Consider the following 26,747-nt stretch of genomic DNA (forward strand, 5'->3'; position numbering starts at 1 on the left):
TTGCCTCTCTGGGATCAGGAAGGAATTTCTTCCCCTGCTGTAGCAAATTGGAGCATGCTTTTTTATAGGATTGGGTATATGGGATTGTGGTGTTTTTTTTTTTTTTTTTTTTGTTTTTGGTTGAACTAGATGGACTTGTCTTTTTTTTAACCTAACTTTGTAAGTAGTTTTTCCTCTTTTTCCACTCAGATGCAGTGTAGTTACACTTTAAGAGTTTTGCCCAAAACCCATATAACATGGTACTCTCTCCATAAACTTCCAGTCAACTAGGCCTTTTCAATGTGTAAAGAGACTACAGCCCTAGCCCCTTTCATTTTTTTTTTGGGTGATCTGGAGATGAGAAAAGAGCCTTCGGAGATTTGTGTCTGTAGACACGTGGGGCATAAACCTGGTTTGATCTATATTCACAAAACAGGTGGCCAATACCTTAGGTAAAATGTTAAAATCCACGTTTATCAGTGCAATTGGTCAGTATGAGGAGGATTCTGTGGGGTGTTTGCATGGTTTAGGAATTAATACAGCATGTGCGTCTAACATGGAGTGATTGTATAAGGAATGCAGTCTAGAAGTCAAGTGATCAGCATTACTCCATGTTATGTCAGCCTCCAAAGGACTTATTCCCGTGAGTAGCTGTGAACCTATCAATTTTTAACCGACCACTGTTCATCCTGGTGCTCACTGTGACTCCTTTCTAGATCCTGTTTTACTAGTTTCGTTTTAAACCTTTTTTTTTTTTCCCCCAGAACTCAATATTGTCGCTTTCAGTTCTCTTCGGCCAAATGTTCTGGCCCGTGACGTTAAATGCCTTTGCAACTAAAATATGCATAAAAAAAAAAAAAAAAAAAAATGTTGCTTTTGGCAGATATTACTGTAACCAAACGTGACCCATGCAAGTATGTGGGGTCATCCTGCAACTACATGCAGTGTATGTGATTAACGGCGTGTGGGGCTGCATTTAAATCATGTGATGAAGAGGCACTGCCTGACAAACGCTTCTGCAAAGGGATCCACCGGGAATCACTATTGAGAGGGATGACAAAATCTGACGCATATGTGAATGAGTCTTTAAACTTCTTAAATACTTTCCGTTAGCTGTTGAGCTGCCTATCTGCTCTGTACATGCTTCCTGCCAACTTAAGGAGTGTGCATTGCAGGCTAGTATGCTTTTGCTATTTACCCATTTGTCCAAACAAAATATTATACTTGCAGTGGGGCCCTGCCTGCACTGCAAGTTCAGAATGCTTGCTTGTTCAGTCTAGGGAAAGTGGAATTAGCCATAGATATTTGCCTTGTTCCCCATTCTGGCATGTTTCCTCCACATTGTGCAACTGTTTCCCCAACTCCGATTTCCCTTGCTCTGCCAATAGCAATTTTCTGACCTCGTCACATACGCTGGACCAGCATTCTTCCATTTTATGTGATGACAAGGATACGTCCCCATTCCAAAGCGTAGAAGAAAAGGGAAGGGCTCCAGCTGATTCGGGGAGTAAGCAGTATTTCTCTGCCTCTAGATTTGAAGAGCATTTTACTATCCCAGAGTTCAGCTTTAAGAAAACTGTATACAATAAGGCATGATGTCAAACATGTTGATAGTAGATTCAGGGTTTACATATATGTTAATATTTTATGCTTGTGTGGCTTATCTGTGTTTACATATTTCTGTAAATCTCTTGTCACTGATCCATGGTGGTTTACTACACCTGAGTAAGATTTTTAATGTATAATATGTAATTGAGGTTCCTGCCTCTGTTTTAGTAAGTTCCATTTTTGAATTGGGTAACATGGCGTATGCTAAAATTCTTCTATAATTTCTGTAGGATAAAGATGGAGACCGTGCTGTTCATCATGCTGCATTTGGAGATGAAGGTTCTGTGATTGAAGTGCTGCATAGAGGTGGTTCAGACCTAAATGCTCGTAACAAGCGCAGACAGACCCCACTACACATTGCTGTTAATAAAGGCCACTTACAAGTTGTTAAAACTTTACTGGACTTCGGCTGTCATCCTAGTCTTCAGGTAAATCCCTTTATTAAAATTTGTATAATTCTAATTTCTAAGTCTTACTAACCATATATTGTGTCAGGCATTTGCATTTTAGGCTATTGCTGTTTATGCTCTGCTATAGCTTTGATTATATGCTGTGCTTTAGGACTTGTTCACACTGTGCACATTATTGCAGGCCCATGTTTTCCTGGCAAGGGGATGCACAGAGGCTGCATGCATCCCCGGGTCAGCTTCCTATTAATTTCGATTGAGACGTGGCTGGGCAGACGCTGCCACTCTGTCCTAATATGACATGGAGGTGAGTGTGGATGCGAATCCCCTAACACATACAGGGCGAGTTTGGCGATCGTCATTTGCCACATGTCGTATTAAAATGCTGCTGTGTGTCCCAGTAGAAATGAATGGGATGCCAGCACAGGGATACACTCAACATGGGAGGGATGCATGGAGTGCGCAGTAAAATGCTGCATGTGAATATGCCATTGGTTTGGCTGCAGTAAGAGGTGCAATTTTGTTAACTTGCAAGAATAAAGAGGAGTAAATGATTTAGGTAAGTAAGTTAGAGTCTGGCCTGGCAGCTGAAAATGTCAAAATCTAATAATGACAGATTTTTCATCAGTTGCTCACTACATACTAAGAGGGAATTCTGCAATTGTTTAAGTAGCCTTTTCTAGTTAATAGAGAAAAACACAATGTCATTGTCTATTGTATTGGTAGTGCAATTTTTCTTTCACTATATACTGTGTTTATACTAGATTTAAAGTGGACCTTGCAAGAAAATTGGCAGGCTTTCCATACTGGTGTTCTCTCTGTAGTGGTCCTGCATTCACAATAGTGCCATCTCTGTCTTCTAATTGACTTCACATTTTAGGTCAGGGCGGTATAGTCTGGGGATTCCTTGTTAGGTATGAGGACTAGGGCTGTCGAATGTTGTATATAAATCATCTGGATGTATTGGGGATTCACCATGTACTGCAGTTATATGCAGCATAATGGTGCAGCATTTGTTAGTATTGTCTATTCTGCTGAAACTTCCCTCCTTTATTTTAACTAGGCAATGTTTCTCCTTTCAGCTGTGCTTTATTTCTCTCAGCTAGGAAGTGATCTTTTTCCCGTTAACTTTCCTGCTGTTTTCTTTGAAGCCAGGACATTTTTGCGTGGCAACGCAGATGTTGTTACTGCACACGTTTGCGTCCCCTGATGACTGCTTTTTGCTTATTCTCTGCTGTTTCTTCTCAAGATATAAACTGGCAGAGGTGCACACCCGCCCAAACTGGGCCTTTGGCTCCCGTTGCTGTCGATCTCAGCCAATGATGAGGGAGCGGAAGGGCGGGCGGGGACGAGTTCTGCCGTCTGTGTCAATAGATGCAGACAGCGAGGCTCAAGCTGCTTGCTGTGGGGGCATTTGGCAGGGGAAAGAAGCTAGGAGCACTGATGGAGGACCCAAGACTAAGAGAAACTATTGCACAGAGCAGGTATGACATTTTTTCTTATTTTAATAAAAAAATAAAAACAAACTTTGGTAAGAATCACTTTAGATTTAGAGACCTGTCGCAGTGGGGCAAGAGGGGCAGAGAGGTCGAGTGGGAACAGTGAATTGTCTCAATTCATTTTAATAACCCAAATGTAACCAAAGGAGTCGGTAACCTCCAGGGCGGAGTATAGAGTAGAAGCAGTATCCCTAAGATACAGCAATTTGTCTGCATACATGGATATCTTTTCCACCCAGGGGCCCACCAATAATCCCGAAAGGAGTCTGTAGCTTGTGCGAAAGTGGGAATTCCTGTTGTGTACCCCAATGCAGCGTAAAGGGTTGTAAAAATGTGTTGCTGGTTTGGACTCGAGCTGTAGGTGCCGCATATAGTGTTTGCAACCATGAAATAAAATTGGGTCCAAACCAAAATTTATTAAGGGTCTCCCAAAGGTATTCCCAATAACAAATTAAAAGTCTTTACCTGTGTTAAGGGACACAACCACTCCAAATCCCCTGGCTACAAAGATGTTTGTGAAGAGACAAATATTTGTCTTTCCCTCTACCTGGATTTAAACCAGTCTGATGATCATGGATCAGAGTGGCAATCACCTCACTTAACCTATTCGCAAGGATGTTTGTCAAAATTTTGACATCTGCACTTAAAAGAGAGATGGGGCCATAAGAGGCACATATAGATAGGTCCTTTCCAGGCCCTGAGATAACCACTATTACTACTTCTGACATTGATGGCAGCAATTTCCTATCTTTCAGAGCCTTGATTATAGTACAATTGAAGCTACAGTGTCAACTCCTCAATATAAGTTTAAACAAATACTATCGGTAAGCCATTGGGCACAGAGGTCTTTCAAGGTTAAAGAACAACTATAGCCCGTTGTACTGCCTCCACTGTGATTGGAATATCCAGGTAGTTACATTGAGCATGGAAAAGAATTGAGAGGACTATCGTATCAAGATAGCGAAGCAAGACAGTCCTCTTGTTTTGTATCTAACCCTTGAAGTGTTACAGGGTTATAGTAAGGGCAGGGTCCAGCACCAAGGCACCTTCCAAGATCTGTATACTAGCTAAATTGGTTGGCAATGGGCGTTTGTTCTTTTGCTAACCAGACTAATAGCTTCCCTTTCTTTTCCCCTTGTTTAAAAATGTTTTGTTGGATACAGCATTTTTTTTATAGTAATGCAGGTCTGTAATAGCAAAATGTCCCTATATGCCACCATCAGTGTGTCATATGTGTTGGGGTCTGGGTTCTGAGCAAAAAGGGAATCCAGTTGTTGAACCTGAGCCTTTGTCTGGGCCAGTTAAGACTCTTTGCTTACGATCTCCCTGATAAGAGTTTGGCGTTGACCTAGAGTGTATGCTTAAAGGCACCTAAAACAATCTCTGAAGAGCAGAGGCAGGTTTGAGAAGCCGATTTTTTTAAAGGGCATCCTTAAGCTATGATTTGACACCCGAATCTGAAAGCTAATACTGGGATAGTCTCCACAGTCTAAACATAGGGAAATCTGTCAGGTTTAGTTGTAGCAAAAAAAAAAAAAAAAAAAGTACAGTATCTCACAAAAGTGAGTACACCCCTCACATTTTTGTAAATATTTTATTATATCTTTTCATGTGACAACACTGAAGAAATTACACTTTGCTGCAATGTAAAGTAGTGAGTGTGCAGCTTGTATAACAGTGTAAATTTTTGCTTGTTCCCTCCAAATAACCCAACACACAGCCATTAATGTCTAAACCGCTGGCAGCAAAAGTGAATACACCCCTCAGTGAAAATATCCAAATTGGGCCCAATTAGCTATTTTTCCTCCCCGGTGTCATGTGACTCATTTAGTGTTAAAAGGTCTCACGTGTGAATGGTGAACAGGTGTGTTAAATTTGGTGTTACAGTTCTCACTTATACCGGTCACTGAAAGTTAAACATGGCCCCTCATGGCAAAGAAGTCACGGAGGATCTGAAAAAAGAATTGTTGCTCTACATAAAGATGGCCTAGGCTATAAGAAAATTGGCAAGACCCTGAAACTGAGCTGCAGCACAGTGGCCAAGACTACACAGCGGTTTAACAGGACAGGTTCCACTCGGAACAGGCCTCGTCATGGTTGACCAAAGAAGTTGAGTGCACGTGCTCGGCGACATCTTTAGAGGTTGTCTTTTGGAAATAGACATATGAGTGCTGCCAGAATTGCTGCAGAGGTTGAAGGGGTGGGGGGAGGGTCAGCCTGTCAGTACTCAGACCATGCACTGCACACTGAATCATATTGGTCTGCATTTCTGTCATCCCAGAAGGAAGCCTCTTATATAAGAAGAAAGCCTGCACACAATTTGCTAAGGACAAGCAAACTAAGTATGTGTACCATGTCCTGTGGTCTGATGAGACCAAGATAAACAAATTTTGGTTCACATGGTGTCAAGCCTGTGTGGTGGCAATCGTGTCATTGTCTGGGGCTGCAGGAGTGCTGCCGAAACTGGGGAGCTACAGTTCATTGAGGGAACCGTGAATGTCAACATGTACTGTGACATACTGAAGCAGAATGATCCCCTTCCTTCGGAGATCGGGCCGCAGGGCAATATTTCAACATAACACCAAACACACATCCAGGATGACCACTGCCTTGCTAAAGAAGCTGAGGGTAAAGGTGATGGACTCGCCAAGCATGTCTTCAGACCTATTCCCTATTGAGCATCTGTGGGGCATCCTCAAACTGAAGGTGGAGGAGTGCAAGGTCTCGAACATCCACCAGCTCCGTGATGTCGTCATGGAGGAATGGAAGAGGACTCCAGTGGCAACCTGTAAAGCTCTAGTGAACTCCATGCCCAAGAGGGTTAAGGCAGTGCTGGAAAATAATGGTGGCCACACAAAATATTGACACTTTGGGCCCAGCTTGGATGTTTTTACTTAGGGGTGTACTCACTTTTGTTGCCAGCGGTTTAGACATTAATCGCTGTTTGAGTTATTATGCAGGGACAGCAAATTTACACTGTTATACAAGCTGTACACTCACTACTTTACATTGTAGCGAAGTGTCATTTCTTCAGTGTTGTCACATGAAAAGAAAATAATAAAATATTTACAAAAATGTGAGGGGTGTACTCATTTTGGGAGATACTGTATTTCAAGTGCCCTGCAGCAGAAGAGAGATCCCCTGAAATTTGGGATGCTGTGGTGCTTGCATATAAAAGATCAATGCAAGACACTGTTTTGTGAGTAGTAGTGATATGTTTAAGCCCTTGTATGGGGGTATTTACAGTGGCAAATATCAATAAACTGATACACTTCAGCCCATTTAGACCCCTTTCACACTTGTACTACCTGAAAGTTGCGCAACTTCAAGCAATGCCTGTGTAATCTTGAGGTCTATGGACCTTAAGTCCAAATATTAAATTATAGTGTAGCGCTATAAAAGAAAAGAAAAGTAACCTATTTATAACTACTTAGTGATATAACAATATTATATAAGTGTCAAACTTAAATAACATTCATAAATGATGCTTCTCAGAATACACCACACTTGCATAGAATCGTGAAAAAATAAAGTGAAATGAAAAAGATCAAATAATGTGAAAAAATCCAAAAAAAGTCCAAAGAATGATATACAAGAAAAAGTCTCTAATTTAAATCCAATCCACACGTGAGAGGGAAAGAACCATCAACCTTCTTCTTATGAAGACCGCATGCAGACACCCTGTGGCATTTCCATCATCAAATAGGATGTAAGCTTACCAGATTGAATGGATCCAAACGAATATACATTCGAAGGATCACTCAGGCTTTGAACACTCTTATATAGAGCTATCCGACATAAAAGACTCTCCAGGGAATTTTCAATCAAGTACTCAAATGATGAGAAAATCTTCCGCTTTAAAATCCAACGCACATTGTAGAACTCGTACGGAAAGAAAATGAGGGCCACAATAGTGTAAATCCGTTTAAAAATTTTTTTAATAAAATAAGTAATGAACTTACATGTATCCAATGAATTAAGCGCTTATATCATATAAAAAACAGAGCTGCAGTAGGAGTCCCGACGCGTTTCGTCCTCAAAAGACGTCATCTGACCCCTTTTACTACAATTTCTGTGTCGAGCATTTCTGCTTGCACGGTTTTGATGCGATCCACTGCATTTTTTTCCCCTCTCTTCTTTTTTTTTTTTTCTTCATCTCTGCCCACCCATACCTGCAGCCTCCTGGCACCCTGTCGCCGGTGGGACCAGTCTGCCAGTACTGCACATTAGGGAGCCGGCTGTAGACATTGGTAAGTGACAGCCAGCTTCCTAAATCAAGATGGCGGCACGGATGTTCAGGAATCCCTACAAATAACTGGCAGCACAGTGGTGTAGTGGTTAGCACTCTCACCTAGCAGTAAAAAGGGTTGCTGGTTCGAATCCCAACCAGGCATTACCTGCCTGGAGTTTGCATGTTCTCCCTGTGCCTGTTTGGGTTTCCTCCGGGTACTCCGGTTTCCTCACACACTCCAAAGACATGCTGGTAGGCTAATTCTCTTCTGTCCAAAATGGGCCCTAGTATATGAATGAGGACTTTGGATTGTGGGCTCCTCGAGGGTAGGGACCAATGGGAATGTGCAATGTACAGGGATAGGGACAATTGTAGACACTCACTCGGGTTGAACTGGATGGACTGGTGTCTTTATTCAACTTTACTAACTATGTAACTGGCTGCGGGGAAAGACTGTGCTGGATTCCGTGAGCGAATACCTGTTTCTTCAAAGACAGCTACAGTGATTGTTGGGCGTCCCCACTGTCAGAATACACTGATCAGTGCTGCTGGCTATAGCCAGTGAGAAAAATCTGAGTGAGGGCAATCTACTGGTCCCCGCTGAATCGGCTGAATTTCAATCCATGTAGGAGTGGCTTAAAACTCATCTCCATGATTAAAGACGCTACTGACCAGTAGATAGAAAGTGGGGAACTAGACCCAGTGACCTGAGGGATGGCCACTGTTTGCTTTTCAGAGCTTCATTGGAACTGAAAGTAGGGGAATCTGTCAAGTGGGCACCCAGAGGTGCCTATTATCTACTGTAAGTGTCAGTTTACTGTCTTAATTCTGACCACCTACTTTCTTTAATCCCTTGGAAATAGTGCTTATTTTAAGCTGAGATCAAATCAGAAGTAAGTGATGTTTGTCTTGAGTTGCAATGCTTCCAGATATGGCATAGTCTGAATGCTGCTGTATTAAAGATGAAAATTCCATTAAATTGGAAAGTCTTGTTGTTTGCATCCAGAAAGAAATGTTTTTGTAGAATAATAACAGGCCACCCAACCACTTGGCTGAAAACAAAGTATCTATGTCTAGTTAAGCCAAATGATGTTGTACATAAGCTAGTGTGTCTTCTTAGTCCATTTTCTAAACATGACCAGTTATCCTATGCAGCAATTTTGTTTTTTTGTGCACAGCAGATTGTTCACTTTGAATTATAAACTTAGCATGTTGCATGGAATTAAAGGCCAGCTCCAGCCAAAATGTTTTTCTTTTAGTTTTGAGTAAAGTGGGGAAGGTTTAAAAGCTGTGTCTGGTTTTTATTCTGATTTCATTGAAATGTCCCCTTTTTATTTGTGACACCAGGACAGGAAATGAGAGGAATTGGTGTGACAAGAAAATGGTCAGCAATAATAACCTTCCCTTTTCACTTTTTTTCTTTTTTTTTTTTCTTTTACGTCCACTGTACCTGTTGGAGTTTTCCCATCATATACTTTTCCCGAGACACCGGATTTCACTAAAACTGGAGAGTGCAAAATCTGGTGCAGTTCTGCCCAGAAACAAATCAAGTCCTTATTTATTTATTTTCAAAGCTTAATCAGGCTGAAATTAGAAGCTGATTGGCTACCACACACAGCTGGACCAGATTTTGCACACTCCAGTTTTAGTAAATCAACCCCTTTATCAGAATAGGAAGTGAAGGGGCTCTCTATCTTGTTACATAGTTGGTAAGGTTGAATAAAGACACCAGTCCATCCAGTTCAACCTGTAGTATGTGTGTTTGTGTTTAATAGTAAATTGTACATCTCTGTATGTTGAGATCGTTAAGATGTCTATCTAATAGTTTTTTGACACTATCGATGCTGATAGCACTGTTTGTGGAAGAGAATTCCATATCCTTACTGCTCTGACAGTAAAGAACCCTTTAAGCAGTTTAAGGTTAAACAGTTTCTCTCTAATTGGAACACAAGACAGAAATTAAACCTTGACAGGGGTTTTATTACTTTCCCATTCTATGCAAAACAGTTATTTATGAACTTCAAATGCCTGTGTGAAATTCATTACTTGGAAATTGAAGCAAACCAATACTGTCCACATAAGATATCTTAACCCACCTTATAGTAATGGTAAAAACATCACCTGACATACGGTTTTACCTCAATTCTAGTAAATCATCCATTAGCTCCCTCTGACAGGCTCCTTTACCACATCATCGGCTGTGACTGATCACAGTGTGAACCAGGAAGTGCTGGTAAACAGTTTTCCTTGGTTTGTGCTGACAAATAGCTGATCGGTGGCTCTCCCTGTCAGAGGGGGGTCTTCGCTGATAATCAGCTCGTAGATTAACAGTGCAGCCCCCATGAGAGCTGCCAATCAGTAGCTCCTGTCAGTGCCCATCAAAGTGCCTGTCAATGCCCTTCAGATGCCAATCAGTAATGCCTGTCAGTAGCTCCTCATCAGTGCTGCTTGATCAGTGCTGTATATAGTGTAGCCTATCGGTGCCCATCAATTCTAAATATCAGTGCCCATTAGTGCAGCCTTATCAGTGCCCGTCAGTGAAGGAGAAAACAACATTTTATAACAGAAACAAAGAAAAACATATTATTTTTTTTAAATGTTGGTCTTTTTTTAGTTTGTTTAGCAAAAAATAACCGCAGAGGCGATCAAATACCACCAAAATAAACCTCTATCTGTGGGAAGAAAATGATAAAAAAAATTTAGTTTGAATACAGTGTTGTATGACCGCGCAATTGTCACTCAAAGTGCGACAGCGCTCAAAGCTGAAAATGTTCGTGTGCAGGAAGGGTGGAAAGTGCCCTGTACTGAAGTGCTTAACCAGGAGTCAGACATGAAGCTATATGAATGGTGGGGGGAATATACATTTTTATATTAAAGTAATGCTAAAGGCTGAGACTTTTTTTGCATGGATATAATCCTTTTTAAATATAATGCACTATACTGGTAAACTTTTACATGAAATGTAATTGTAATACCTTATATCATCTCTAGTCTATCGTCCTCCAGGTTCTCTGGGTTCAGATGCTGATCTTCCCTGCACAGAGCCCTTAAAGTGATTGTAAGCGTTGGCCAACAAGTATGTCTCTTACATGCTTTGTGCAATAGTTTTGCACAGAGCAGCCTAATTCTCCTCTTCTGAGGTCCCCCGCCAGGGTTTCTGGCTTATTCTGCCTTCAGCATGCCCTTATACAAGCCCCAAAGTATAGTACAGAGTGCCCCTATAGCAAGGTAAGAAACTTCTGCCTTTAGAATCACTTTAAATCACTTCTTTCTCCTGCCCAGGACTACATGTCCCATGAGGCATTGCTCCTCTCACATTCACAAGTTCTCAGACACTTACTCATATGAATGCACTGTGTACTGAGCTGCATATGTGCTGCACTGTGTATACTGACATGTAAGAATGGTGTACTGAGCTGTACGTGTGCTGCACTGTGTATACTGACATGTATGGATGTTGTACTGAGCTGTATGTGTGTTGCTCTGTATTTCCTGATATGTAAACAAATAATGCATTCTGTATGCAGGCCAATTAATCTAATCAATTATGATGATTGGATATTAACTGCTTGCCGACCGCCTCACGCCGGTATACGTCAGGCAGAAGGGCTTGTACAGGCAAACAAACGTACCTGTGCGTTGCCCTTTAAGAGGTGGCCAGCGGGCGCGTGCCCGCGGCAAGCTCCGTGAGTTGGGTCACGGGTCCCACGGACTCGATCGGCGCGGGGATATCCGCGATCACCTCAGGGAGAGGAAGAATGAGGAGATAGTAATGTAAACCGCATCTCCCCGTTCTGCCTAGTGACAGTGTAACTGATCTCTGCTCCTTGTGATCGGGAGCAGAGATCAGTGACGTGTCACACCTAGCCACGCCCCCCCACAGTTAGAAACACATCCCAGGACAGAACCCCTACACTGCCCCCTAGTGGTTAACCCCTTCACTGCCAGTGTCATAAACACAGTAATGTATAGCACTGATTGCTGTGTAAATGCCAAAGGTCCCAAAAATGTCCGATGTGTCCGCCATAATGTCTCAGTCACGATAAAAATCGCTGATCGCCGCCATTACTAGTAAAAAAAAAATACGTAAACGCTATAACTTTTGCGTAAACCAACCGCTTATTTTTTTTTTTTTTTTTTTTTTTTTACCAAAAATATGTAGAAAAATACATATCGGCCTAAATTGAGGGAAAAAAGTGTTTTTTTTTTATATATATATTTTTGGGGGATATTTATTATAGCAAAATGTAAAAAAAAAATGCATTTTTTTCAAAATTTGCACTCTTTTTTTTTTTTTTTTTTTTTTTTTTGTTTATAGCGCAAAAAATAAAAACCGCAGGGATGATCAAATACCACCAGAAGAGAGCTCTATTTGTGGGGAAAAAAAGGATGTCAATTTTGTTTGGGAGCCAGGTCACACGACCGCGCAATTATCCGTTAAAGCGACGCGGTCGCTTTAACGGACTGTTGCAAAAAGTGCTCTGGTCAGGAAGGGGGTAAATTCTTCCGGGGCTGAAGTGGTTAAGAATGTTGCCAAATGACCAAAATTTTCCATTAGGCAATCATCCTGTTTTGTGTATGGCCAGCTCAAGTCCTGGTTCACACTTGTGCAAATCTGATGCCTTTTATAATACATAGATTTGCATGCCAAGTGAAAAAACATTGCTTCCTATGAAGGCTGTTCATATACAAGCCGGGTGATTCTGGTGAGGTTCAAAAAGAGGGTCCTGTACATGTTTAGTGCAGAGTGGTACGATTTTAAGCTCTGTAGCCTGTCAGAATAACATCTGAAAAGTACAAATCACACTACACTGGCACTCTAAATCGCACGTAAAAGTTGCACCGCATCAGTGTGAACCTGGGCTGAGGGTGAATTTTACAAGTAGCAGATATTTATATATAATCTATGCTGTTTTTCCTGTATATTCTTGATTAAGATAGCTGTAATTAATCTGTAAGTAATTCAAATTTCTCTGATTTGAAGGACTCTGAAGGTGATACTCCCCTCCATGATGCAATAAGCAAAAAACGAGATGATATCCTGGCTGTGTTGTTAGAGGCTGGAGCAGATGTTACCATTACCAATAACAATGGATTTAATGCCCTTCATCATGCTGCTCTAAGAGGAAATCCCAGGTAATGTTTTGATTGCACTTTTTTTTTTATATACGTAGTGTGATAAAGATCGGTCGTGTGACCTGGCTCCCAAACAAAGTACTGAACACTGACTGGTGGACCATACATACATATGTTGATTTCAGTATGGCTACCTGAGCTTGAGCTTACTGTAAAAGTCAGCAGACGTAGACAGTGGCCCAATGGACAGACCCCAGTTTTCAGCTTGTCCGTTTATTTAAATACAGAAGTTGCCTTTTTCCTTATGTGTTGGAATTTCTATAATATAGTGGACTCAATTAAGCTATTTACAATATAGCTTGCAGTGAATAATTAAAATATATATAAACCCAAGTGCATTATTTTTCTTATTCAGACTTTTTTTCATCTGGTGATTTTCTCAGGAATACAATTCCTGTTCTAGGGTGACAACATTCACTCATATTGTATCTGAGGAGGAGCAGCGTTGTCACTCTAGGAAAGAAAATGCCAGGTCTAGAGAACTCCTCATTTCAGTAACTTAGGGGAAGGTGTTCTGTAGTCCACCGATGAGTACTGGGCACCCTGCCAGTAGTGACAACACAACAAGATTTCACAGGCAGAGAGAACAAGGATGTGATGAGCTCAAATGATTTCTGGCAAGATCAACAGTTTTTTGTAACCGCTTCAGCTCCGGAAGGTTTACCACTGAGTCACTTTAACTGACAATTGTGCGGTCGTGCAAAGCTGTACACAAATACAATTATTGTCTTTTTTTTCCCAACAAATAGAGCTTTCTTGTGGTGCTCTTTGATCGCCTCTGCGTTTTTGAATTTTTTGCACTATAAACAAAAAAAGACCGACAATTTTGAAAATAAAACAATATGACTCATGTACTCAACGCAGCCAGGTCATGCAACCCCATCTTGAGGGAACTAAAGCTTAGTACACACTGCTAGTTTTTCTTTTTTTGTTCAGCCCAGCGGGCCGAACGAAAATAAACTGACAGTTCAGGGCAGAGCCGCTGTCCTAACAATCCAATGTTGGTACAGCAATCTCCCCTGCTGTTCTATTGTGTTCTGATAGGGGAATGGCCCCCCGCCAGAACGCTCCACTCTGCGCTCTCAGCCATTGGCTGAGAACGCTGATCGGGAGCCAGTCGGCAGACCTTTTTTGGTTATGCCCCAAAGGGTTGTCCCCTTCAGAACACAATAGAACAGAATGGGAGATCACTGTACTAACATTGGATTGTTAGTACAGTGACTGACCGGAGCCATCAGTCTTTTTCCGTTCAATTTGCTGGTTTAAACAAAAAAATGATAGGTGTGTACTAGGCTTTAGGAATGCCATACAACTGTCTCGCTATTCTCATCTAAAATTCCCTTTTAGGCATTGAATTTTAAATACTACTGTAAAGATGACCACATAGATTGCAATCTGTGCAGTCTCCTTCGTGTATTGCGAGGGCCTACCTAAAACAGTCCATTCTGTTTCTGTGTCTAATCAGGCAGGTCTTTACACTACAATAATTGCAGTCATTGTATAACCCCAATTCCAAAAGATTTGGGGCGCTGTGTAAAATCTACATAAAAAATAGAATGCAATGATTTTCAAATCTCATAAAAACATATTTTATTCACAATAGAAAATAGAAAACATATCAAATGTTTAAACTGAGAAAATGTACCCTTTTTAGAAAAAAAAAAGTTGATTTTGAAATTGATGGCAGCAAGATGGCACAAAAAGGTTGGGACAGGGCCAAGTTTACTACAGTGCATCATCCCCTCTTCTTTTAAAGAGGAAGTAAACCCTGATGAGTTTACTTCCTCTTTGATTCCCTGCAAAGGTAAAGCATAATGGACTACTATGTGTCAGGTCACCTTGAGGCGAGGTGACAGGTGCACACTGTAGGATCAGGAGTGCACCGCAAGGTTGTGGACCCTACGGCTGACTGCTGCAGACGGGGGACAGATCCCACTGGGGTTAGAGCGTAAGATTCCCTGGGCCGCGGAGTCTAAGAGCCAGCAGGTGTTCACCAGCGCCTCTGGTGGTGAGGATGGACTTGGCTGTAACTGGCTCCAGGTCGCGACCCCCAGGGTCCCCCAGCTCACACCCACAGTAGGCAACAGGAGGATAGGGATGGTGAGGGACAAAGCCAAGGTCAGGGCCACAAGCAGACAAGAATAGTCGGCTACACACCAAAAGGTCAGGATCACAGGCAAACAAGGATAGTCAAGACACGCCAAAGTCGGTAACGGAAAACAGTAGCAGAGCACACGGCAGGAAACAGGAAGCTAACACACAAAGGAATACAAAATGGTTGATCAGCACTGATGGCCTGCAGTGCACAGGTAAATATAGGGCTCCCTGATAGGGCCTGGGGTGGAGCCATGCTTAGAGGAGAGGTTATAAAAACCACCAGGTGGAAGTGGCTGGCCTCTTAGGCTGAAGACATGAGGGGAGGTAAGCAAACACAGGAAGATCACTGCATAACTATGACACTATGTATTGCATAGTAGTCCATTATGTGTCACTTACCTGACACAGTAGCCAGCGAAGTCACAGCTGTCCCCTGTAGTCCGGAGCATCCATCTTCTCGGTGGGTCTCGCTGCTCCGCCGCTGTCATTCGGCGAGGCCGTCACTCCCGCACATGCACACGGGAGCTGCCACTCGCGGCATATCGCCGTTGACAGCGACGCGCCGGTATCTACGGCGCATGCCCGTAGACAGCGGTGCCTGTCTTTCGGCAAATATCTCCTAAACTCTGTAGGTTTAGGAGATATTTCTTGGACCTACGGGTAAGCCTTAATCTAGGCTTACCTATAGGTCAAAGTTGGTTGTAAGGGTTTACAACCACTTTAACAACACTCTGTAAATGTCTGGGAGACCAGTTGCTGGAGTTTTGGGAATGGAATGTTGTCTCATTCATCCCTCATATAGGATTCTAACTGCTCAACAGTCCTGGTTGTCATATGTTTTGTTTCAAGATGCACCAAATATTTTCAGTTGGTGAAAGGTCTGGACTGCAGGCAGGCCAATTAAGCACCTGGGCTCTTGAAGCCATGCTGTTGTCATAGATGCAGTAAACAGTTTAGCAGTGTCCTGCTGATAGCGATATTGAACCCAAAAGCAAACCTTTTATTATATTGCAGCTTACCCATTCTTAAATGTGATGGCTGTACTAGTTTCCTATTTTAGGCTTGCATTCTTCTATTTTTGTCTGGTGATCCAGCCAACAAGTCTGTTGTTTTTCAAAAGCACCAGCTCTCCAGCCGAATGCATCAGTTTACGTGGATGAGACAAACCACTCAACACAGACAAAAGCTGATCATTGTAAACACCCATTATCCCTTATTTATTGATGCAAAACCTGTATCCAAAAGGAAAAAAAAAGTTTTCTTTTAACTCAGTATAAAGTGTGAGCTTGAGTTTGACTTCAGTTTGTTAAGCTCTAATATAATACATTACTGGTTTTGGGTTTAATACCGCTTGAAATATGCAAGGCATTGTCTGAATGGAAACATGCTGCTCGAAAACCTGCACATATCTTTCAGCATTGATGGTGCCCTTTCAAGCTGCCCATTCCATATGTACTACTCCTTAGTCCGGCTGATGCAGCGCCCATGGATGCCAATAAGAATGTTGCATTTTGATTCATCTGCCCCTTGAACAATTTTCCACTTTACAACAGACCATTTTAAATGAACAGAGAAGACCAGGTGTTTTGGGATAATTAGATATGGCTTCTTCTGTGCATGATAGAGCTCTAACTTGCATTTTTGGATGGCAAGCCCATGCAGTGATGTCAATCACAGAATCATACCCGTTTTTAGTGCAGTGCCTTTTGAGGGCCTGAAGATCACGGGCATCCAATATTGTGTTTCAGCCTTGTGCACAGAGATTTCTCCAGATCCTCAGAATCTTTTAATGACAATATGCAGTGTACTGTAGATTATGATATATTTAAAGTGTTTGAATTTTTTGGTAAAAAATTATTATTCTGAAATTGTTCGACAATTTCTAGATGCAGCTTTTCTCAGATTGGTGAACCTCTGCCCACCTTTATTTCTGAGGTGCCCTTTTTATACCCAATAATGTTACTGACCTGCTGCCAGTAGTTAACCTAATTACAGTGCCTTGAGAAAGTATTCACACCCCTTGAAATTTTCCACATTTTGTCATGTTACGGCCAAAAACATAAGTGATTTTATGCGATAGACCAGCACAAAATGGCACATAGATGTGAAGTGGAAGGTAAATGATAAATGGTTTTAAATTTTTTTTTTTTTTAATACAAGTATGTGAAACGCGTGGCGGGCATTTGTATTCATGGTGGGGATGGTGTGTTCAGGGTGATGTGCAGTGTTAGTTTTTTGCCACACATAGCATTTTGCTTTTAGGCCATAAAGATAAATTTTGGTCTCATCTGACCAGAGGACCTTTTTCCACATTTTTGCTGTGCCACCACATGGCTTCTTACAAACTGCAAATGGGACTTCTTATGGCTTTCTTTCAACAATGGCTTTCTTCTTGCTGCTCTCCCATAAAGCACAAATTTGTGGAGTGTATGACTAATAATTGTCCTGTGGACAGATTCTCCCACCTGAGCTGCGGATCTCTGCAGCTCCTCCAGAGTTACCATGGGACTCTTGGCTGCTTCTTTTAGTAATGCTCTCCTTACCCGGCCTGTCAGTTTAGGTGGGTAGTCATGTCTTGGTAGGTTTGCAGTTGTGCCATTTTCGCATGATGGATTGAACAGTGCTCCATGAGATGTTCAAAGCTTGGGTTATTTTTTTATAACCTAACCCTGCTTTAAACTTCTCCATAACTTTGTCCCTGACCTGTCTGGTGTGTCCTTGGCCTTAATGATGCTGTTTGTTCACTAAGGCTGGGTTCACACTGGTGCATTGTGCGAGATCGCATTTGATTCACCCTGCAGTGCAAATCACTTGCGATGTCTGTGTGATGCAATTTCAGCCATACATTTAGTATGGCTGAATTTGCATGTCATTCAGACCAAACTCCCACAGGACCCTTTTTTGGTGTGCGCCAGAATCAAATCCCATGGATATTCACACCAATGGGATCCGATGGTCTATCCCAATAAAATACATTTTACATTTTTGGTGTTAACATGACAAAATAAGAAACATTTCAAGAGGTATGAATTGCTTTTTAAGGCATTGTAGTTTGCATGTTTTTCCAGATCTTCCTTGTTGGTACCACTTACTTTGCCAGCTTTTTGTTGTCCTGTCCCAACTTTTTTGAGACCTTTTGCTGCCATCAATATCAAAATGACCCTTATTTTCTTATATATATATAATAATTTTTTACACAGCTCTGGCAGCAAAAGGGTTAATCTGACCACATATGCCACAAGATTCACAACCCCCAAATAAAAAAAAAAAAAAACTGGAACGTGGTGTAAAATCTACATTAAAATATTGCAATGATTTCCAAATCTGATAAACCCATATTTTATTCACAATAGAAAACATATAAAAATAAATAAATAGATATAACTGAAAAAATATATATATATATTATATAATTTATTTTAGGCCTGAAGATTGCACAGACCCCCAAAACATTTTCTAAAAAAAAGACACCCTAGAAAACAATTATATCACAATATTACCGCAAAGGTATAAAAGTTCAACTAAAGTTAATTTCGGGGCACAAAAACGCAACAAATTATGCCAATTAATTTTTTATAAAAGATGAGGTTGCACCAAGTAAATAGATACCCAACACATCAAACCTAAATTTATGTATGCCAATGAAATTGTGACAAACTCCAATACCCTGTATTTTTCATAGGTAACATTTTAAACCCCCCCCTAGAGGTCATCAGTTTAGCGTTACGGAGGTGGTCTGGTGCTAGAAATATTGCTCTCAGTCCAGCGTATGACATGTGTAATGCAATCATGCGCAGGGGCCCCTGACACATGCGTATATGTGAGGGTGAGGGCATCAAATGTTATGTGCTTGGGTGTAACAATTTTTTTAACAATTAAAAAAAAAAAAAACAACAATATTTTTTTTTCACCTAGGGGACAAATAGATGATTTTTGGTGACTGACTTTATTGAGACATCCTGGGTTTAAAAGACCCTGAACTTCTCCCCTGAGCTCCATGGACTCTAATGCAGTGCAGACCACACTGCATTAGAGTCTTTCCTGCAGACACTGACAGATGGACCCCGAAGTGACGTTTTACATGTCTGCGTCAGCAACAAAAAGGGTAGAAGAGCGGACGCATATGCTGGTCCCGGGCCCTCAGATGGCCAAGCAGAGCCTCTGATATATGGCGGGGGGGGGGGGGGGCAGCTTGGGGGTGCAAGTAATCCAGCCCCAGAACTCGTCTTGTCCCTTGTATAAACAATGCTGGTGGCTGGGTGTAAACTCCCCCAGACAACGTGTGGTCTTGGCAGCCAAAGGGTTAAAGGATAACTCCACTAAATGAGTCATGTCATTTTATAGTTGCATTCATGTGAGTGTAAAAATTTTACTGATCATCTTGCGCATGTTTGTTCCAGCACAAAATTTCCTGCATAATATGTTAATACTTGCTTAAAATTATCCTTTTTTATTTTTTAACAATAGCTACATATGGCATACCTGTATATCCTCAGATGCAGATCTTTGGATTTGGTGTTGCAGATTTATGGAGGTGTTTGAATGTCTCCATTGAAAACAGTGAAGCTGAGTAAATGCAAAATGCTTGTTAATTTCTTTTCTTTTTATGGCTGAGTGAATGAATCCTATAAAGAAAAGTCAATAGTTTTTACTAATTTGTAACAACCCTTAGTGTGCCTTTCAACCCATTCAGTGTGCCTTTTTTGCATTGTTGCTTTGCAGCCTTTGACATATCTAGCACTTAATCTAGCACCCAATGTGGAGCAAGTTTTCCTGTGGGCTTTACTGTTGGCACTGCAGTAATATAGTAAGAATTCTGTTGTTTTTGGTACCACCATGACTTGGAATGTGCAATGGGGGGAGGAACCTCCAGTGTTATTTCCTCTCCCCCCTGCCCAAAGAGGTTGTCTGGATAGTACTTTATTATGTTGTAAGTACTGAATATGATGATAGACAGAAACGCACACTTGGCATGCAGTGTATGTGAGTAAGTGGAGTGCAGAAGAACGTTTTCCACCAAATAGCAAGAGGTAGGAGCCTTTAATGAAGCTTGCTTACACTCTTGCCTTTTACTGACCCAAAAGCTGATTAAATAATTGCTATATGTAGACAACATGATGAGCATCCCGGGAACTTCACTACCCAAAAGAAAACTGGAACCTCTATGGGTTGCCCTCACCAGGTGCAGTAATGTGTTTTGTTTTTTTTCTGCCTGTTCTGTTTTTTAATTTCCTATTCTGGTAATTTGGATGACCAAACGCAGTTCAGTTCAAAGCAACACTTTTTCCCAACACACTTTGATGGTAGAAACTAGAACTGTCGGAAACTGTGTATTTACTCCTGTAAAGCCATTTTGCCTACTTTAGAAAATCCAACAAAATGTATAACCACCTGGCTGGTTAGTGATCCCTGGTTCAGTTACAGATATTGGGGTTTTAACTCACAATTTTTGTGCACACACACACACACACACACACCTTGTGAATATCTGCCAGACAAGTGCATTTGTGCTGAAGAACTGCTGAGATCTTGCCAGTTAAGAGAATGACAGTCTAGATGGTCAGATATCTCGCTTAGAGCAACTGCCATTGATACATCTGCCAGTTTTTGACTTCACTGTGAGGGACTACTGTTACCACTTTGTCAACCCCTCACGTGACCTGATCATTCCGAGCATTGCCAGACATCCTGTATGAAGATCGGTTTGTGTATGGGCACCTTCTGTTTAATTTTAAGTTAATTAAGGCCCCTGGAAAAGAACAATTGGTGAGATATATGTTTGTCCGCAACTTATCTGCCAAAACCTGCCACAGTCTTCTCTGCTGTTCAACTGAGGGGTAGTATTTGAGTGGTAAACTTTTTTTTTTTTCCAGTGAAAGAGCAGGATTGGCTAATGGTTGCAAAAAAGTTTTTCAATATGTTGAAAAATCTTTTGGCAAAAGATTTTTTCTGTTGCTTTGCCATACTTGCATTTAGTGGGCTTTATTTGGCCCACCCACTGAGACAAGAACTTTATTCATGCAAAAGGGCTGTAATTAGTTCTGGTGAATTTAGACATGTGATACGTACTAATAAAACAGTACTTTAATTGCATAGAATCGATTGAAAATGCATTACAAATATGGTCTGAACTGGTATGGGATATTACCTTATTTGCACTTTTAGTATACCAAGACTAAGAAAAACCAAAGCTGTCCATACACTGGTAGATTTTTGTACCAACATTCGTACAAAACATCTTGTCAATACATTTTATCGTGCTTGATGAATATCATTGGAACATTTTTTTGCTTTTAACATTTCATTTTGGAATGAATGAAATTTCCGAAATGAAATACACAAACGGTTAGGAATTTGTTTATTCCAGAAAAATGTTCCATCCTGCTCTCGATTCTTTTTATTTTTTTGGCCACAATGATCAAAAACAATTGTCAATTTGACCCCATTAACTATTAGAAAATTGAATAAATGTTGAGAAGTGTAATTTTTCTAAATAAAATTCCACCGGTGTATGGCCAGTTTTATCAGAGAAGACTGCCTGCATTAAATACAGATCTGGCTTTAGAGTGACATACTGTATAATGTTTTTATAGTAGGCAGCATTATAGGGGAAATATTTTGGTTCATTGGGAATTTGTAAATGACTGGCAAACACTCCGAAGAAAAAAAAGGCTAAATTGTAATCTTTTTATGTGCTGGATGTTTGGTTTCCTTTCTTTGGATGTTATCGGCTGTATTCTTATCAATGATTTGATTGATTTAGTAGGCTATCTTGATGTTTTCATAGAGCACTTTATGGGTGTCCATGCACAAGGATTAAGAAGTGATAACTTGCCACTTAATGCCAGTTCTTTTGCCAGATTTTTTTTTTTTTTTTTTTAATATGGATTGTTTTTGTACAGGTGTTTCAGAGCATTTAGGGGTTTTCTTTTTCTTTTTTTTGCCAGAAAACTCCTCAAACGCAAACGAGAAGAGTTTTATTTATTTTTTCTGCCTCTAAACGCTGAACTTAAAATATGCCTCTAAACATAATGTGCATGGATATACAGGATAACATGGAAGTGCTTCTACAGGCTAAACACAAAACTCTTGTAGAAGCAGTGTTTTTAAGCCAGTGTGCATGGATCTTTATACTTGGTCATTCTCTGCTTTGTTGGAAATGTCTTTACACCCTCAGCTACTGTCGAAGGTAACTGACCTCTGCTGGTTTGGTTATCCTGGCTTTGTCTGTTTGATGAGGTGTTATGTATTTATTGGTGTGACCCACGGCTGGAATCCTGGTACAGTTTATGCCACTTTAAATCTGTTTATTTTTTTACATCATTTGTGTATACATTTACAGTGTGGTAAACACACCAAACATGGAATTTTTTTTGTTATCACTACTAAAGGACTTTTTGCGGATTCTGGACTGTACAACATTTCTGCACAGTCCAGAATACACAAAACAGTATGTGTAAAAACCAAACATTATATTTGCATTCAAAAGACAAGTTAAATATATACCCCAACTCAGAGTCCTAGTCTGTGTTGCAGCATTTCTTGTATATGCGTGTGTGTGTGTGTATGTATATATATGTGTGTGTGTGTGTGTATATGTGTATATATATATATATATATATATATATATATATATATATATATATATATATATATAATATAATCTCCAGACAAAATCTAGTACCTGAAGTGAGCAATCGTGCAAATGTGTGGAATAATTAGTGATCCATGGAATTATTAGTGGTCTGATGTTTCCGTGGGATGCAGCCCACCTTTCATTGTGCTCATTAGCTGCTTGTTTTTCAATAAGAGTTGAAGCAAAGATGCTACCACAAGATTAACAGAATTGTGAAATTTAATAATATTTTTTGATTTGTTCTTGTTGAACTATGCAGTTGTTTGTGTTTACATGGAATTAAAGTTTTTTGCTTTTGTCCTTGTGAAATACTTTTGTTATTGTACAAATGTAGAATTAAATATGGTAGTGCCTTTCATATATCCAGCATTGTTTTAGTTGTAGATATTTAAGTGCTTATAATATTTCATGTGTATATTGTGCACAAAGGCATAAGGTACCATGCACTTCAAAATTGGGCCCTTCTACCACCTGGTAAGCAAACCCTGATGTGTCAGATAGTGTTTAATACACACACGCAGGTTAATTAACACAGGCTGAAAACAGATTACCTTGCTTTTTTTTGTTCACCCAAAGGGTTCTTTCTTACTGGTATGTAACGGTGTTTCAAAGCGAATAATTGCAACGTTTTTCAAATATTTTGTGCAGAAATTGTACTGTTGTCTAAATGTACCAAATTTTATAAACTTCCTCCTGTGGTAAGTTTATAATTTTGAAAACAGGCGTACAGAGTAAAGCCAGAGATTTATAGTTTTATTTTTGAGGTGTTTGGTTTTTTTTTTTATTTGTAGTACGTATTTTCTTTTTATTGGATATTTGCAAAGTTTTTTTTTTTTCTGCTTTGTGAAATAATAATTATTAATGTTGCATATTATTACAGTTTTGAAATGGCCCAGTTTTCAGCCCGTGCTAATGTTAACACTTGTTTAGGGTGAATGAAAAATAACATCTTGATTTAGTACCAAAAACCTTAAAAATGTCCCCTTGTTGAGGGGAAAATTCTGTATTGGAACTTGCATGCAAAGAAATGTGACCATTTGATGACTTTGATCCAAACAAGTAAAATTTTATTGAATATTCCACTTACAGTAAGACAGAGGCCACATTGTCATTGGCTAATATTAACATCTAAAGAAGCATTCCACTGCAGCATTTTGCTGGATTGCCTGCGTCTCCTGGATGGTGTAGTCCTCAATGCAATCCTACAGCTGGTTGAAGGGGACCAAATCCATTGAAGAGGTGATTTGGTTCCATTTTACCAGCTTTAGCAAAGCATTGCAGTGAAGTGGCAGTTGGAAATAAGACATAACCAGAAAAAGCATTGACATAGGGTGCATAAGAAAAAAATAATATATATATATATATATATACATGGCAGCAGCTTGTGTTTGACAGTTACAGCATTTTCCGTGCTCTATACTAGACAATTTGCTGCAAGTATACATACTGCAGTATCTAGGCATGAATTTGTATTCCGCTGCCAGACAGACACTGCTAACTCGCTCCGGCATCCCTCGCACCACATGGTAATTGCATTGATATGCAAAATATTGTAAAGGAATTAATGAGAATAACTACACCTGAACCTTTTTAGCAGTATTAAACAATTTCTATATTTTAATACCTGGCAGTCTAACAATGCCATGCAGCTTTAGAAATATATTAAACATTTGAATAATGAGTTCTTTGCTCTTGTTGTATTGTGTGTCTTATGTGTTTCATGTGTAAAGGGATTCTTGTGTAGCCAGGCATGAAAACATTACAGTAAAGTAAATGTAGAGCTTTTAACTGATGTTTGTAGGATTAGAATCTTATACAGAAACTGGTAATGTGCTGCATCTTTTACTGCAGGGATTTGTTTGGTATTCAGAAGCACACGAGGGATTGTTGTATGCAGCATTGTAAGAGGTTATTCTCATAGTATTGATTATTATGTCATCGGACAGCATCATCTCACACTTTCATTTTTTTTTTTTCACTGGATAGCAATCTGAAATTCTCACAATACTGCTTCTACTTCCTAGCTTACATTGCTATTATACCACATTTCTATGCAATGCGTGTTAATGTAAATCTGCTCCTTTCGTCATTCATGGCCTAATAGGAACGTAGCAGGTGTTGTGTCTCCCTGAACTGAGCAATAAAGTCAGCACTAAAATGGGAAGCTATTTATACCCGTTACATGTGAACTGCTCTACAGATCCAGCTGCTCAAGTGTGCTCTTGGATGGCAATCCACTTTCATGCATTTGCCATATCAGGGCAAGAAAAGGCCATGGAAAAAAAGCACTGCAGCATTTGATAATGTCAGCATCTGTTCCCCATGTCAGTCAGGCGTTTGAAATGTTTGAGTTACGACCGTGTCAGCACATGCTCAGAGTTCAGACTGTACTTGGTTTAAAAGGGAACAGCTGATCTAAGTGATGGATTTGACATTCTAGAGTGACTTAATATTCTTTCAGCTAGAGGTTCTGTTGGTTGACTGAGCGGAATCTCAAGGTGGCATACTTAAATGTATTAGTATTGCATGTTCATGGATTAAAAAAGAAAACTTTAGCTGTATTTTTATACATTATGCATTATCTTTTTTTACGTTGAATGGCGGTTTGTATCTCAGTGTTTAAGCCATCATTAACTGTAATATTAGGTTTATTCAATGTGGCAGTGTTTAGAAATTTGATCATGCCCGGATTGCAGTAACTCATAGGAACCAGCTTTCAATTTTTCAGTGGGAAGGTGACTTGGGAGGATTTCTGGTTCGTTACTGCACTTTGCTCGTCTGCACTGGCTTACTGAAATGAGCCCAGCTATGCTTTAATGCAGAGTCTAGCAATGTATTACATTGTCATTCTTGGAACTTTACCATTGAATTATTGTATGCTCTAGAAATAAATCAATGGTAAGAGTTTTAGTATAGTATAAGGTGATATTCTATTTTCAGTTGGAATATCAGCAGCTGTATTCTAAGTGCACACTTTCCTGCAAGGGAAAATGCTTTATATACCTTTTAAGGGAAACTTGGAGTTTAATTTGTTTTACACTGAGCTTAACAAAATAATTCTTTGTCAGATGTGCCCATCTGTGTCTCATCAAAGGTACATAATGCCCATTTATAGCTTTGGTTGTCTGAATCCTATTGTTTTGTTGAGTTTAACTCTCTGATTGCAGACTGAGGCCTTTGGTAGAGTGAATTAAACCTACAATCGTGTATCTTCCCCCCAGATATACAAATGTGGACTGTTAGCTATTCAGCTCAGAGTGTTTTATGTAAACGATTAACAAGCATACTTTGGCACCTACACTATGCATATAATGAATATGTCAGCATATGTGCACCAAATTAGGCTGTTGTGAATGTATCCTTTTTTTATCATTACTGGCCTTTTCTAGGCCGAAACTGGTTAATAAAATACAGAACGTGTAACAATTTAGTAGGTGATCGAAATAAAATGAAAAGAAGCCTTGGGGGACTTCATCCTGTGTGGCCATGTTTCTCTGCAGTATATAATCTGTAGACACATGCACACAGAAATGCAGACACATGCAACTTTCGTCTTAGTGTAGAAAAGTAAATATGACTGCACAACAAAGACTGATTTTCATAGAAGAAAAAAAATGTAAAAGCAACTCAAAGGTCAGCAACTAATAAAACAGTTCAAAGGATACAGATCAACTTGATAAATGCATGGTAAAGCCCCCCTAATTGTAATTACCTTGCTGTTTCTCTAAGCACAATGTTGCAGTGTAAGGAGGCCCATTAGATCCCAGGGCTGTTTGCACCTGGAGAAAATACATACTTCTTTACATTCCATAGCGTTTATATGTTCATATGGGTACATAAAGAAGTATGTACTCTACACAGGCAGATAATCAGAAGAAGCTGCAAAGGAAAGGAAACTTTTTTTTTTTTTTTTTTTTTTGACAGACATTAAATCTGAAACACAAACGGCTACATGGCCTAATAGTACTGCATTGCTGTGTAAATGCTGTTGTAAAAAAAAAGGCCTGTAAGAAAATGTGTCAATTTGATTAGCTTTGTTACTTCTATATAATTTACTTATAAGACACAATCTCATCACATTATAAAATCCATCACTTGGAACTTGAAAACAAGAACATGCAGAAGTACAAGTACTTTAAGAGATAAGAATTATA

The 26,747-nt window shown here is 40.0% G+C and overlaps 1 protein-coding gene across 2 annotated transcripts in view; it reads left to right on the forward strand.

The window, feature by feature from the left end:
• The window catches only part of MIB1 (MIB E3 ubiquitin protein ligase 1), a 131,790-nt gene that overhangs the window by 62,525 nt on the left and 42,518 nt on the right, over positions 1-26,747 (forward strand). For both annotated transcript variants that reach the window (XM_077492557.1, XM_077492556.1), the window contains exons 11-12: positions 1,818-2,015; positions 12,709-12,860. In XM_077492557.1, the coding sequence (XP_077348683.1) occupies positions 1,818-2,015; positions 12,709-12,860 (350 nt within the window). The remainder of the gene's footprint in view (positions 1-1,817; positions 2,016-12,708; positions 12,861-26,747) is intronic.

This window comes from Lithobates pipiens, unplaced genomic scaffold, assembly GCF_037356315.1.
Source record: "Lithobates pipiens isolate NorthernLeopardFrog02 unplaced genomic scaffold, aLitPip1_a1.2 Scaffold_19, whole genome shotgun sequence".
Lineage (NCBI taxonomy): Eukaryota > Metazoa > Chordata > Amphibia > Anura > Ranidae > Lithobates > Lithobates pipiens.